The sequence below is a fragment of the Rhinopithecus bieti genome, unplaced genomic scaffold (genome assembly GCF_001698545.2).
Source record: "Rhinopithecus bieti isolate Rb0 unplaced genomic scaffold, ASM169854v2 scaffold_15437, whole genome shotgun sequence".
Taxonomy (NCBI): Eukaryota; Metazoa; Chordata; class Mammalia; order Primates; family Cercopithecidae; genus Rhinopithecus; species Rhinopithecus bieti.
In genome coordinates this window covers 391,447-407,280 of record NW_016808212.1, presented here as the reverse complement: position 1 = coordinate 407,280, position 15,834 = coordinate 391,447, and the positions used below count along the sequence as shown (strand labels likewise).

The following is a 15,834-nucleotide window of genomic DNA, read 5'->3' as shown; positions in this document are numbered from 1 at the left end:
AAATGTACAAATAGTAGATTTTTCTCTCCATCTATCTAACCTCTAAGAAATCCTATCACATCAGAACTCAGAGCTGCGATCCACTCTTGAGATGTTCGGGAAAGCGACACTCATCTCCATCCATTCAACATGGATGCGGCCTTTCAATGGGCCAGGCACCTATCAGCACTCCTTATGTGTACGGCTCCCGTCCCGCTGTTTTCAGCAGCCAGTTTGCAAGGAAACGCTTTTACTGAGGATTGGAAAGACAAAAGGACAGCACCGTGGGGCACAGAACAGGCCTCGGACACCAGCACGGCCACATCTCACCCACACACGGGGGCAGGCTGGCTTCCATCTTCTCTTCACTGCCACCCAACTTCCCTAAAGGAGCTGCTCTGAGCTGACAGCACGTTTCATGCAAATAAATGTACTGCCCGGACTTGCAACTCCTCCTCAAATCAACATCATGCCCAATCCCAGTCTAACTCTCCCCTCTTCATGCTCGTTACCTCACGTTTCCCAGTCCAACCCTCCTCTCTATCCCCATTACCTCATGTTTCCCAGTCTAACCTTCCTCTCTCCATGCTCGTTACCTCACGTTTCCCATCTAACTCTCCCCTCTCCATGCCCATTACCTCACGTTTCCCATCTAACTCTCCTCTCTATCCCCATTACCTCACGTTTCCCAGTCTACCAGTCTAACTCTCCTCTCTCCATACCTGTTACCTCACATTTCCCCATTATCTCACATTTCCGAGTCTAACTTTCTCCTCTCTATGCCCATTACCTCACGTTTCCAAGTCTAACTCTCCTCTCTATCCCCATTACCTCACATTTCCTAGTCTAACTCTCCCCTCTCTATGCTCATGACCTCATGTTTCCAAGTCTTTGTCAGTTCCTGGATGTGTCTGGTTCCACCCTCTTTTCGAGCCCTTTGGTTTGAATCTGAACACATCTAACTGCCACCAGTCTCCTTGCCCCCTTTCCAATCATCCCACAAACCGCCAACTTCGTAAGGTGTAAACTCCTTGTCTGCTTTAGTCTTCACACACATATGAAGGTGAAAGTCAGCTATGTGGTCTGGGTCTGCTCAAAATGACTCTCAGTCTAACTCTCCCACCACATTTCTCTCTCACATACAAACTCTGACCAAACCGCGTGACTCGCTGCATCCCACACACTGGAAGTACTTGTCACCGGGGCTCTTTCTTAAACAACTCCACCTGCGTGAAGCTGCCAGTCATCTCAACCTCGGTGTTCTATCCCTGGGTCAGCACAATCTGGCCCACAGGCGAAACCCAGGCTGCCACCCACTTTTGTGAATAAAGTTGCTGGACACAGCCATGTCCACTCATCAGTGCACTGTCTGCTGCTTTTATGCTGCAAGAGCAGAACTCAGTACTGGCGACAGAGCCTGAATGTCCCACAAAGATGAAAATATTCACTGCTTATTCCTTTACAGAAAAAGCGCTAAGGACCTCTGGTCTACGGAAAGCCTACACTCATCCTTCGAGATCATCACCAATGTCCCTGGGTTATCACGGGGATCTGTGGGGGTCTGACAATCTCACAGGAAAAGTCCTCAGTACTGTAAGGCTACCCTCCAAAAGCAACCAAGGAAGGCAAGTTTTTAAAACTACTCTGAAATGATGGCAAATCCAAGCTACCACGGGTTAGGTAAATTACCCAGAAAGAAATAAAAATGCTGACTCTGGCAACTTGCCGTTGTCTCTGTGCTACCTTTCTCATTTCTCCGTATCAGATGCATACAATCTAAGGGAACACAACGGTAATCACAGGGCCTCGAAGAGCTCCATCTACAGGAACCACACGGGGAACAACAAACATGCTGATGCTGTACAGAAAGGCTTCAAGACCATGAAGCCATCTTCAGCTCACAAGAAAACCAACTGCTTATCCACTACTATCTCTAGAAAGTACTGCTCAATGTATTTTCCTTTATCCATTTCTCATTTAATTCATAAAATGTCTACTAAAGATTAACTTTCATAAAAGCCATGGATTATTCTGCTAGAATAAGAAAAGAATATTTATAGTTGTTTTAAGACCATCTATCATTTTGTTCAATAAAGAAAAAAATCAACATACCAGTGAGAGCCAACTGCTCTGAAGGATGAAATTTGATAGAATTTACTGCAAAATAAAAATATGATAAAACAGGTTTAAAGTGACAAAACATGTTATCAACATTTATTAGCTATAGCGTGTATTTCAAAGTCAACATTAAAAGAACTATGAGTTCAATATTAGATCCTCCACTCAGTTAAACTATACATAAATGTGTGAATTAGAACAGAGGCACAATAAAAACAACTAAGGTATGAACCACCAAATCACCCCAGTTTAGGACCCAGGAAAAGGATATTCATCATCTAGTTCTTTTTATACACAAGGATGTCATTTTCAGCTAAAAATAAATCAGGATTAAAAAAAAGAAAACATAATTATGACAACAGGTGAAGACAAATTATAGTGTGGCAGACACTATTTGTTACCTCAAGCCCCACCCCACCCACCTTCCTTCCCAGCCTAAGGACCCCAGTCTGTTCTGTGACCAGTAGAGAACCCAGGCCCCAGAAAGTATAACCTCTGCCAGACTCAGAGAATGAATCAGGACTGGGTTATGCAGGTTATGATGTCCTCCCACTCTCCTTACAAAAGGGGTATTTGGCAGAGGTCTTTGTGTGTGTGTTTGTGTGTGTGTGAGACAGAATTTCACTCTGGTGGCCTAGGCTGGAGTACAGTGGCGCCATCTCAGCTCACTACAGCTTTGACCTTCGAGACTCAGGTGATCCTCCCACCTTAGCCTCCCAAGTAGCTGGGACCACAAGAATGTATCACCATACCTGGCTAGTTTGGGGTTTCCTTGTATTTTTAGTAGACAGGGTCTTGCCATTTTTATTTTAGTAGAGACGGGGTCTTTCGTGTTTTTAGTAGAAACAGAGTCTTGCCATGTTGTCCAGGCTGGTCTCAAACTCCTGCCCACCTCAGCCTCCAAAAGTGCTGGGATTACAGGTGTGAGCCACTGCGCCCGGCCAGAGGTCTGAGGAAGCTACCATTTTCTTGAAAAAGGAGCATGAGACCCTGGCACTTCACCTTCCCCCTTGCTCCTGTCTTGAATGTAGACAGAATAGCTTGACATGTGGTCAGCAAGACCACAAGCACGCACATAAATGTCAGCACTGAACACAGAGCCCGGCTCCACAGGTCTGACCTCGTCTGGAGCCCACACTGCCCACCTGGGATCTTCCCGAAGCAAACGACAGGGATTGGGATGGGGTGAGCTACGTCAGTCAGCACCAGTCAGCAGAGCAAAGAGCTGACTCATGTCACTGTGGGGACACCAACCCTTATTTCCATCCCTTGTAAAGAAAATGCACATCCCTAACATACAACATACAGGAAATTTGACCAAATCTGAAAAGGTGATCTCCTTAACAAAATGTTGCTAGCTATACCATTAGAATTATATTTTTCTAAGTAACTAAATGAAAAATGCTAGAAGATAGCCTCATTATTAATATTAAAATACAGACAACTGTGGCAAAAGCTGGTGGAAACTGTGTACACTTACAAGCAATAAACTTAAGCACTCAATGGAGCTAAAACCAAATTATCACTAGAACCACTAATAAATAGTATTAACGCTTCCAATTTCGATGAGAAATTTTGGTAAGATCCATGATCAATTTTCACTTTATTATGTCTATCCCCACCTTCAGCTAATCACAAATGAAGGTGGGCCACCGTGAGGAGTGGATGGAAGACACCGCGCCACAGAAGGAGGCGGAGGGCAGGCACATGGTGACGGGAGATGTGGAGGCAGCTTCTTCACAGCACTGCTCACACAGGCATAATAATGTGAAAATTGACCCCAGATCTTACAAAATCGGCACAGAATAATGTTGGGGTGAGGATGGAAGCCACGCCTGGTGTAATAAGGCCCTTGAGAGAGCTCAATCACCCCCGGTCACCTTCCACAGTGGACGGTCAACAGGCAGGCTGGAGCAAGAAGGCCGGGGCAGCACTGTGAGCCATGATTTAAAGGCGTGGCAGCAGAACCAATGAGCACCTGACCCAATCCACAGCAGCCATGAGGGGAGCAGAAACGGGGATGCCAGTCACAGCTACCCTTCATCCAGTGTCAAAGACACTGGCTCTTTCCATCACGTGCACATTTAACTGTCATAAAATTTAAGCTGAAATCTAAAGAGAGAAGAACAAAGGGGACAACAACCTCTGCCACCAGCGTCACCTCTGCCTCTGAGAAGCGCAGACACAGCAAAACTGGGACCCTCACTGGTTTTCTCCTCCTGGGGGACAGAGCGGGGAGTCTGTTGCTGGGCATTTTGCTCAGAGGACCCAAGAGGAAAGAGGCAGAGTGTGATTCAGGGTCAAACCACCTCCTTGTAGAGTTGTACTGATTCAACTCCCACCAGCCCCACCACTCCCTTTAGTTAGGTCAACTTAGAGATCAAAACATCCCAGGCCGGCCACAGTGGCTCACGCCTGTAATCCCAGCACTTTGGGAGACTGAGGCGGTCAGATCACCTGAGGTCGGAAGTTCAAGACCAGCCTGGCCAACATGGTGAAACCCCATTTCTACTAAAAATATAAAACTTAGTTGGGCATGGTGGCACGTGCCTGTAGTCCCAGCTACTCGGGAGGCTGAAGCAGGAGAATCATTTGAACCCGGGATGCAGAAGTTGCGGTGAGCTGAGATCCCACCGCCGCACTCCAGCCTGGCGACAGAGTAAGACTCTGTCTCAAAAAATAAATTAATTAAAAATAAATTTTAAAAAAATACAAAATGTAGCCAGGCATGGTGGCGGGCACCTGTAATCCCAGCCACTCGGGAGGCTGAAGCAGGAGAATCATTTCAACATGGGAGGCAGAGGTTGCAGTGAATGGAGATCGCACCACTGCACTCCAGCCTGGGTGACAGAGTGAGACTCCGTCTCAAAAACAACAAAAAATCCCCTAGTGGAAAAACGCAAACATAAGTCCCCAGGAGGAAGAGGAGAGACACACGCAACATGACAGCGTGCCAGAAACACAGGCGTCTTCTTCCGTCTCTGACGCCTTTCTAAATGCAGGAGGCATCCTGGAAGAAACAGGCACAGACCCACAAAGAAAGAACTAAAGAGACGATGAGAGAAGAAACAGACACCAAATACTGGAGGCCAGAAGAGCAGATGGTGGCGGTGAGTGGGTGAACACAGGAAGGTCAAATTAACCTGCGTGAAGAATGGAAAGCCAACAAAAAACCAGCCAGGCACAAGAACAGGAAGGGACTTCTTCCTGCTGGGACAAGGCAGCCTCCATGGATCCACTCAACCCCCTACTGAGATTAATTATAAACGCTGCAGATAAACAGCAAAAAATAAACAAAAGGCTTTAAGTCATCATGGAAGCCCAGAGGCCCGAGAGGGAAGCACTGGAGGCCCCCCTACCTGACGCACTCCGTCAAGGCACAGAGACCAGCCGGAGCGAGGGTGCAGTCCTCCAGAGGTGAGGGGCTGCCACAGGAGCTGAGGCCGGATCCCTCAGGAGAGGCAGCCCGGAAGGAGCAGGCCAGCTGCTCGCCTCCCCCAGGCACTGACAGCACCTAAACTGGGCATGAGGGCGGACACCAAGGAGAAAGCAGCCTCTGAGAGCTAACACAGAGAGTACCGGCAGATGAAACTAAGCTCGGGGCCTGTGGAGGCACATCCTTGAAGGACAACTCCCTTCAAACAAGGGGAGCGAGAAGAACAGCACAGCCCCTAAAGCCTGAAACCCACTGGCCACCAACTCTTAAGTCAATCAAGGCTTGCCATCCACTCTATCTGCTGGCCAGGGAAAAATTAAATCCTCTGTAGAGAACAGAAATGACCTACGCGTGTATGTACTCGCCTGTGTGTGGATGCAGGCATACCCCGTTTTATTACCCTTCACTTTATTGTGCTTTGTAGGTATTGGATTTTTTACAAATTGAGGGTTTGTGGCAACCCTGCGTCGAAGACCTAATTGCCACCATTTTCCCAACAGCACGTGTTCACGTCATGTCTCTGTGACACATGTTGGTAATTCTTGCAATATTTCAAACTTTTTCATTTTTTTTTAAATTTATTTTTGCCAGCACCTTGACCTTGGATTTTTGCATAATTATTGTATCTGTTAATAGTGACCTGTGATCTCTGATGATACCACTGTCATTTTGGGGGGGGCACAAACCACACCCACATAAGACCACAAACTTACTCAATAAATGTTGTGGGAGTTACGACTGCTCCACCAACCAGCCTTTCTCTCATCTCTCCCTCTGCTCGGGCCTCTCTACTCCCTGAGACAAAACAATACTAAAATTACGCCAATTCATAACCCTACAATGGCCTCTAAGTATTCCAATGAAAGGAAGAGTTGCACATCGCTCCCTTTAAATCAAAAGCTATAAATGATTAAGCTTAGTGAGGAAGGCAAGTCAAAAGCTGAGACAGGCTGAAAGCTGGGCATCTTGCACCAGACAGCCAAGTTCTGAATGCAAAGGAAAAGTTCTTGAAGGAAAGTAAAAGCGCTATTCCAGTGAACACACAAATGATAAGCACGCCGATACATAGGAAGTTGGAGTGGTTGGGATTGATTAAACCAGCCACAACATTCCCTTTTGCCGAAGCCTAATCCAGAGCAGGGCCCTGGCTCTCTTCAATTCCATGAGGGATGAGAGAGGTGATGGAGCTGCGGAAGAAAAGCTGGAAGCTGGCAGAGTTGTTTATGAGGTTTAAGATGCCGTCTCCACAACATAAAAGTACAAGGTGAAGCAGCAAGTGCTGACGGAGAAGCTGCAAGTTCTCCAGAAGATCCAGCTGAGCTCACTGGTGAAGATGGTTACTCTAAACAACAGGTTTTGAATGCAAACAAACAGCCTTATATTGGAAGAATATGCCGTCTAGTACTTTCATAGCTAGAGAGAAGACATCCATGCCTTTGAAACGTCAAGGGACAGGCTGACTGTTGTTAGGGGCAAAAATGGCTGGTGACTTTCAGCTGAAGTCAATGCTCACTTGCCATTCCAAATATCCTAGGGCCCTTAAGAATCATGCTACATCTCCTCTACCTGTCCTCCATAAATGGAACAACAAAGCATGGATGACAGCACATCTGATGACAGCATTGTTGACTGAGTATTTTAAGCCTACCATTGAGACCTACAACTTTCAAAATACAGCTGGCTCATTGACAATGCACCTGCTCACCCAAGAGCTCTAATGGAGATGTACAAGATGAATGTTATTTCATGCCTGCTAACACAACATCCATTCTGCAGCCCAGGGATCGAGGAGTCATTTCGACTTTCAAGTCTTAAGTTTTTAGCCTATGCATATATATTTAATTTTTTAACGTTTTTGAAGAGGAAATTTGAATGAGGAAACAATACAGCACTTGTTCCTGTAACAGCGTTTTGCTCTACATTTGAGCACTGATCACACACACACCAGGCACTGCTAGAAAACTGTAGATGACACTGTGGCACCCCAGCCAGTCTGTGGGATGCCAGGGGAGGAAGATAGGTAAGAAAGCAGCATGGAGGCGGGCGTCTAACACGGGAAAGGTGCCAGCCTGTCTACATGCTAAGAGGAAAAGTCCAGGGCAAGAAAGAGAAGACACGGTGACAGCAAGAATGGCCGAAGGAGAGGAGGTCCTGTGAAAGGGGCGGGGAGGGGTCTGTAGCTCATCAGGACCCTGGGGATGGGCAAACAGGTGCGCAGAGCCACGGGCCCCACCCACACCTGTCCCTCTGTGCACACAGGTGATTCCACCTCTCAGCCTGGCAGCGTGGAGGGTGTGAGGGAGGGCGAGTGAGCAGGTGAAGAGGGCACTGCGGGGGAAGGAACCACATACCACGTGCGAGAGGAAACAGAAACGAAAGCTGGTCAGGAAACTGGTACACACACAGCTCTAAGTGAAAAGGCAGAAAAGAGCTACGTGGACAGCATTAACTACATGGACAGCATTAACTACAGGCACGCAAGCACATTCATGGAGTATCCTTTATTGAATACATCCAAGTTATCACTACATCAAAAGTAAATCTCTAAAACAGATACTTTGTGATAAATAATGCACACATTTCAGTTACAAAATTTCCTACATATGGTTTATATAAAACATTAAATAAAATGTAGACTAAGAAGATATGTACATTGTTTAGGGAGCTAAGCTTTTCCCTGTTATTAAGCCCGTACAAGCTCAAGACACAGAGTTATCCCAGTCTCTGAACAAACCACACTGTCCCTTGACAACCGAAACAGTAAAGCTTCCTACGAAGTAGCAGCTGGCTTTACCATGCACGATTTTAAAAACACACTGGAGGAGGCAATGGCCTCTGGCTACGGCACTCCTTAGGCAGTGCTTACCTGAACCCACGTGGCCTGCGTACTTGACTAGGCACTTCCCTGTCTCTATGCTCCACAGCAAAGCCGTGTGATCTGCAAGATGGAAATGAAGAAGTCGGAACTTAGCTATCATCAGTTTACAGTTTTTCAAATGAAAGAATAAGACAAATACTCTAAAAATGGGAAGTTACACTACCACTGATATCTCTTGTACCTTTGATTCTATTACTCTGTACACTTCAACTGATCAAAGAAAACATTTCCCAAATGGGAAAAGCTGTGACCTGTCTGAGGCCACGAAGTCAGCTAATGGACAACCAGAGACTCGATTTCCTACTTTACTATCAGGCTGGCTGCATCATGCTGGAAAATTACAAACAGAAGTCGTTTCCATCACAGTTTCATTATTTTATTAAAGTATTAAAATGTTCCAGAACATCCAGCGTTCAAATTCAAACAGCATCCAAATCCAGTTATGACTGTTGAGATTAGCATTTCTTTTGGATCTTCGGGCCTTTCTCCTATAGCCATTACTTTTTTAAGTAGATTTAATGGAAAAATCTGAGAAATAAGCGCCAATTAGCCAAATGAAATTTCTGAAATATCAGAAAGGACCCTTCTATTCTTTTTTTTAAACTATGATTTCCAAAGAATCCAAGGCACTCATCCATGAAAACAGTTTCAAAGAGAAGCAAGAACTTTCTTCGCTATTCACTTCTGCCTCTAAAAAGCAGAGTCCAGTGACTGATTAACGTCTCACAAGCTGGGACGGCATTTTCAATGAGCACCATTTTTAATATGAGCAATTTTATCTGAAGGGGTATTATACCACCTTAGATAGCTTTCATAAAACATCTTTTTTTAGAGAAAACAAAGGGTCGCTTTCCACACTCTGCCCCTGTGACTCTGTGGGCAAACTCCGGCTGGGGGAGGCCATCAGCCTCCACTGCTGGCTACATGCCCATGTAGTGTTCACTTTCAGTGAGTACCACAGCACTGCCCCTCAGCTGTACTCCACTTGTGGAAAAAAGTCAAATACATCTACCAATCAGAAACACACTTGGCTATGGATAAGAAAAAGAGGGCCAGGCACGGTGGCTCATGCCTGTAATCCCAACGCTTTGGGAGGACAAGGCAGGCAGATCACAAGGTCATGAGATTGAGACCATCCTGGCTAACACGGTGAAACCCCACCTCTACTAAAAATACAAAAAAAAAAAAATTAGCCAGGCGTGGTGGCAGGCGCCTGTAGTCCCAGCTACTCGGGAGGCTGAGGCAGGAGAACTGCTTGAACCTGGGAGGCGGAGGTTGCAGTGAGCCAAGATCGCACCACTGCACTCCAGCCTGGGCAACAGAGCAAGACTCTATCTCAAAAAAAAAAGAAAATAAATAATTGGAATACTGATTCCTCAACACATTTAAGTTAAATCAATTCCAAACAAGTATTTCTTTCCTCAGATACTTGGTTCACTATGAGTTGCAACGCCCTACCCACGGGGACCTGGAAAAGACGGTGCGGAAGCACATCTATCCACGGGACCACAGAATGCAGGGTGCAGCCGGACACCCACCACAGGACCACAGAATGCAGGGTGCAGATGCACATCTATCCATGGGACCACAGAATGCAGGGTGCAGCTGGACACCCTCCCACGAGACCACGGAATGCAGGGTGCAGCCAGACACCCTCTCACAAGACCACAGAATGGAGGACTGCGGGCCGCAGCACTAAGCATCACCAAGGGCTAATGTGTTGGTTCCACTGACTCCTCCAGGACACTTTTGCATCTAGGATTCCTCTGTCACAGAAAAGTGAACATCCGTCACTCAGGTATCAGGCACAGACATGCTTCCGCAGACTGGCCAGGTCCGTGTGCAACTCACCAGCCGACGCAGTCCCGAGCACCACTGGCTGTGTCCTGGCCACGCTGACATCCCAGATGCCGTCCCGGTGGCCGATGTACTCCTTCACGAGCTGGCAGGCAGCTCGCGATGTCGTGGTCTTAAAGCTGGAGACAATCTGAAACCGAGATGAGGAGTCTCATGAAACAATTTACTGAAGTAAATTTTTCTTAGTCAAGAAAGAGAAAATGAAAAAGACATCCTGGAAAATGTACAAATCACTGACTAAGACAGTTAAAGCATCAAGGAACACAGTGCAAGTGTGAGCTGAAACGCCCTGTGTGGAAAGGATGGCGGGTTCAGCTCATATCACAGAGAACGCGTACCGCTCTCGCGGCGACCTGTGGAGGCTCCCACACCTCAGTCTGACAGCCAGTCATGGAAGGTCTCACTGCAGAAGGGTAGATTTAGGTGTTTCAGGTCACTCTCCCCGAAACCCAAACCATCAGACAAAATCTCCAAATTCTTAAAGAAACAAATCGTTAGCTAGCCACTCAGACACGAAAAAGTCAGGAAGGACATCACAAACCCTTAACTGTAGCTAATGACACTGATCACTGTACATGTTCACATTTTGCTGTTTTTGAGAATTTATACCAACCACATATCATCAAGTGGAAAAAAGCCCGTGGTGGGGAGGAATCAAAAGGCGACACTAACAGGTGTGCCGGTTTGTCCGAGACTGGGCGCTTGCTCAGAGCAGGCACCGGCTATGAGGATGCAGAGCAGCGTGGCCGTGGGCCCCTGGCCTTTCGGACATGCTCAGCCCAGCAGGAGGCAACGCGAACACAGCACGGACCAGAGAAAGGCATCGTCTCGAATGATGACACACACAGCAGACAGTTCTCATGTCCTCTTGTCAGGAAAAATATGAAGTGAGTGAGGAAGAAACTAATTCAACACAACGATTTCTGCAGAGTTTGCTTTTTAAATTTTTCTTGGGTAAGAAAACAGCTGTCCAGCGGTCAAGTAAATCAGAATAATGTAGACTTTTCAGAATAAAACAAAAAAATTAAGTGAAAAACAAAAATCAGTGGCATTACACAACTTGTTTTAAACACTGATTTGGCACAGCCCTGAAAAACAGATCTAAATTCATTCTTCCTAAGCCATGAAAGCACAACCCACTGTCACATCGATTTGGGTCTGCACCCTCGAGTTATTCTCGCCGGATACAATGACATAAAAGGCTGAGGAAGAGGCCAACGTTTTCAGCAGTAACAGAAAGAACTTCCACTGGAACTGGTCACAGGAACTGCAAAAGCACTTGTTCAACCTCAAACCCATCACTATCCTCTTTTCTTTCTGAACACTAATATCCTATTCAATCCCGCAAAATTATGCCTCCACCACATGGAAAATGCTTTTGCTTATAGAATGTGTCATTCAGATGTTAAATAATATTATAACATTTTAGCAGGGAGTGAAATTGAAGGACATACACAACCTCCCACCATAATAAGCTGTGGTAAATTTCATTTTCCAAGTCTCTCACCATTTCTAACATAAATAACAGTATAATAGTAAATTTCACTTTCCAAGTCTCTCACCATTTCTAACATTAGTAACAGTATTGTAGTAAATTTCATTTCCCATGTCTCTCACCATTTCTAACATTAGTAACAGTATTGTAGTAAATTTCATTTTCCATGTCTCTCACCATTTCTAACATAAATAACAGTATTACAGTAAATTTCATTTTCCAAGTCTCTCACCACTTCTAACATTAATAACAGTATTATAAGAAACAAACTATTAGAGCTACATTCTTCACCTGCTGCATTCCCAGGGTAAGAACAGAGTGGCTCCTTTCCGGAGGCTCTGACTGCACTGCTGCTGGAGCTATGCAGGAGATTATGTGCCGTTTTCAAATATTTTCTCCTGTGTTGCTTCTAAAATGCCCACCACACTCTGACCATCTATTACCTTAACTCTTTTTCCTTAAAAATGTTGACTCAGTCGTCATTACCAAGAGACCCACCAAAACAGACTGAATTACTTAGAGGGAACGTTCATAACAGAAAAGCAGCAGAATGAAGCAGCAAATTGATGCTCACGCCCATCATCCCAGATCATTTTAACTGAGGCGCAATCTAAAGCACTGCTGTGAAAATGTCTGTAAATATTTTTGAGAAGATAAGTATCTTTCTTTGCGGAAAAAGCCCTTTCTGATTTTTATAAGTTTCTTTAAAGTGGGCTGCAGATTAGACTGCCTCACTTCCCTCCCACGTAGGCATCAGAAATCTCATTAGCCACCAAGGAAGGGGAAAAACCTCTTCTGCGTTCACGTAACACACTTTTATGTTCCCGCCATCCCACCTGGCATGCTACTTGCTTTTCATGGCTCTGGGTCAGAAGGAGGGAAAGTAATAAATCTAGACTGTGTAGCCTTTCTCTTGTCGCATTCATGCTTAGCTTTGGTACCAAGAATCCATACTGTAGTACAAATCAGAATATATTGTTACCGAATTATTTCTTCAACCTTCAGATGTCTTATATTTTCATAGTTATTTTTTACAATGGGTATAGGTAGTGTGCAAAAACTATGAAGATCATTAGTAATATGCTTCTTATGAATTCAGATGAATTTCTAGTACCTAAAATGACTGGGCTTTAAATACCTCTAATACTTTTTTATTTTTTGAGACAGAGTCTTGCTGTGTCGCCCAGGCTGGAGTGCAGTGGCACAATCTCGGCTCACTGCAAGCTCCGCCTCCAGGGTTCACGCCATTCTCCTGCCTTAACCTCCCGAGTAGCTGGGACTACAGGTGCCTGCCACCACATCCGGCTAATTTTTTTGTATTTTTAGTAGAGACGGGGTTTCACCGTGTTAGCCAGGATGCTCTCGATCTCCTGACCTCGTGATCCGCCCGCCTCAGCCTTCCAAAGTGCTAGGATTACAGGCTTGAGCCACTGTGCCTGGCCAATATCTCTAATACATTTTTTAAAGCAAAGCCTTACTATACATATCCTTACCCTTGTCCAAATCTTATTTTTTACTGCTCATGGTAAAGGACAACTTTATATAATCATTTCTTCCTCTACTTCAGTAATAATGAGAAAGTTTTGGAATTCCAAGACCATACATTGTATACATACAACTCTACACACCAGAAAAAGCAACATAATCCAAGATAATGTAACAAGAAATTAAATGAGGAAGAACATAATTTCATACTTCATTATGAAGACAAAGCTTCAAGTTAAGTTATTAAAAAGTTCAAAACTTGTAAGCATAAGCTAGATATTACATGGCCAAAAAAATAAATTAGCAACTTACATTCTAGATGTTATCAAAGGAAAGCACAGTAGAAAATACTAGGAATTTCCAATTTTCTTTTGAATAACAAAGAAATACCAAAGACTATCACATGAGGACAAATGGCAGAAGGACTGAATTTGCTCTATTAATTGTAGTTAATCTTACTATAGATGTCATGCTAAATAACTTTAAACTCAAGGAAACAGATTGGAAAAATAAAAAGCTAATAAGAACTACTTACCACCATCATAGCAGGATCACTGAAAATTTCAATTTATCTTTTGTATCCTTGAAATATGCCAAAGTACAGACGCATACAAAATTACCTCAAAATATCACTTGATAGTAGTAATTCATCATAGACAAATGAATTTCCAAACATTTAAACCTTTGCCACTTTAAGAAGGTCAGCACAAGATACTTTAAGAAAATACAAAACACTATGAACATCCCTATTTGTCTCAGAGACAGACCTTCATTTCCTGATCACACTTAGGAAACTGAGGAAAAGAATATAATGAACTAAAATGTAACTTTAGCTCAGAACATAATTTTCACTAATTTGTACCTATTTATTAGCTTCCTCCAAATTCAGATCCTTTATATTAAGCCAATTAACAACAGAAATTATATATTCCCTCTAAAAACAATATATTTACTAAAACATCATATATTAATATATTAATCCCTGTGGGTACTAGCGTAAGTTACTGTGTAAACGCCTGCATACTGACATTTTTTTTTTTTTTTTTGAGACAGAGTCTTACTCTGTTGCCCAGGCTAGAGTGTGGTGGTGTAATCTCAGCTCACTGCAACCTCCACCTCCCAGGCTTAAACGATTCTCATGCCTCAGCCTATCAAGTAGCTGGGATTGCAGACACCTGCCACCCCGTCCGGCTAATTTTTGTATTTTTAGTAGAGACAGGGTTTCGCCATGTTGGCCAAGCTGGTCTCAAACTCCTGACCTCAAGTGATCTGCCCGCCTTGGCCTCCCACAGTACTGGGATTACAGGCATGAGCCACCATGCCCAGTCAGGACACTCCTTTAAAAAACTAAATTTCCCTTAAAACCATTTTTGTTTTTCTACTACGCCTTTCTAATTGGAAAATATGCGACTTCAAGTAAGTAGTTGCACACCTTAACCACCACATGATGGCTCGAGAGCCAGTGGCCTGCATACCTTGCTGGTGGAAGCCTTGTAAGTGGTCTTCAGTTTCTGGGAGAGCTGGCTGGTGCTGTGACTGGCTGCAGGGACAGAGAGTGACAATCAAACACAATCACACAATTAAACACTCACAGCCTCGCAAATGTGTCTTGTGTCTCGCACAGGAAGAAAGGGGGCCCAGAGGGTTCGTCTGACCTTAGTGACACAGAGCCATGGCGGAACAGGAACAAGAACCGAGCTCCTTATTCTCTTAGACCCACACCTGAATTAGATAGTTCAAGGTTTGCTGAGAGCAAAACACAAACCAGCCAGCGTCCTTCACTAAATTCCAAATTTCCTGCATATATAATCTGCAGGACAAGACTTTCACGGGAATTCACCTCACCTTTTGTTTTGAGTTGGCCCTTACTCAGCTCTGCTCCATCAATCGCTTGTCCTTCAGCAGCTAAACGTTCATTAAGAGTGTCGATTTCTCTACGTACTGGGAAGAAAAAAGTTTTCAAAAACGTAAAGTATGTTTTTATGTTTAAGTGTACTCACCACTTCCAAAACTTGCACACAGAAAAAATGTTATATATTAGTATTATATAAACAAAGACGTGAATAATATTCTAATAAGCAAGATCACAATTCATAGAGTTCTCAAAAAACTAAAGAAATCACTCGAGATACCATTCCAAAAATAAAAGCTCACACACTTGCTACACTGTGGAAGACACTGCTATCAGGGTCTCAAAGATAGCACCTGCATTTCAACCGGTTCCATAGTGCTTGATTCTGCACAGTTAAAAACATTATTCTGGGCTGGACACAGTAGCTCATGCCTGTAATCCCAACAATTTTGGAGGCCGAGGCAGGCAGATCACTTGAGGTCAGGAGTTCAAGACCAGCCTGGCCAACACAGCGAAACCCCTTCTCTACTAAAAATACAAAAATTAGCCAGGCATGGTGGTGGGTGCCTGTGATCCCAGCTACTTGGGAGGCTGAGGCATGAGAATCGCTTGAACTTGGGAGGCGGAGGTTGCAGTGAGCCCAGATCGCACCACGGCACTCCAGCCTAGGTGACAGAGCAAGATTCTGTCTCAAAAAAAAAAAAAAAAAAAAAAAAAACCAAAACAAAGGAAAA

General features: G+C 44.5%; 1 protein-coding gene across 1 annotated transcript in view; it reads right to left on the bottom strand.

Moving 5' to 3' along the window:
* The window catches only part of WDR37 (WD repeat domain 37), a 76,719-nt gene that overhangs the window by 37,045 nt on the left and 23,840 nt on the right, over positions 1–15,834 (bottom strand). Inside the window, exons 4-8 of the mRNA XM_017885804.1 lie at positions 15,094–15,189; positions 14,724–14,788; positions 10,263–10,398; positions 8,400–8,471; positions 2,092–2,136 (exon numbers count right to left, since the gene is read on the bottom strand). Coding sequence (XP_017741293.1) covers positions 2,092–2,136; positions 8,400–8,471; positions 10,263–10,398; positions 14,724–14,788; positions 15,094–15,189 — 414 coding nt within the window. The remainder of the gene's footprint in view (positions 1–2,091; positions 2,137–8,399; positions 8,472–10,262; positions 10,399–14,723; positions 14,789–15,093; positions 15,190–15,834) is intronic.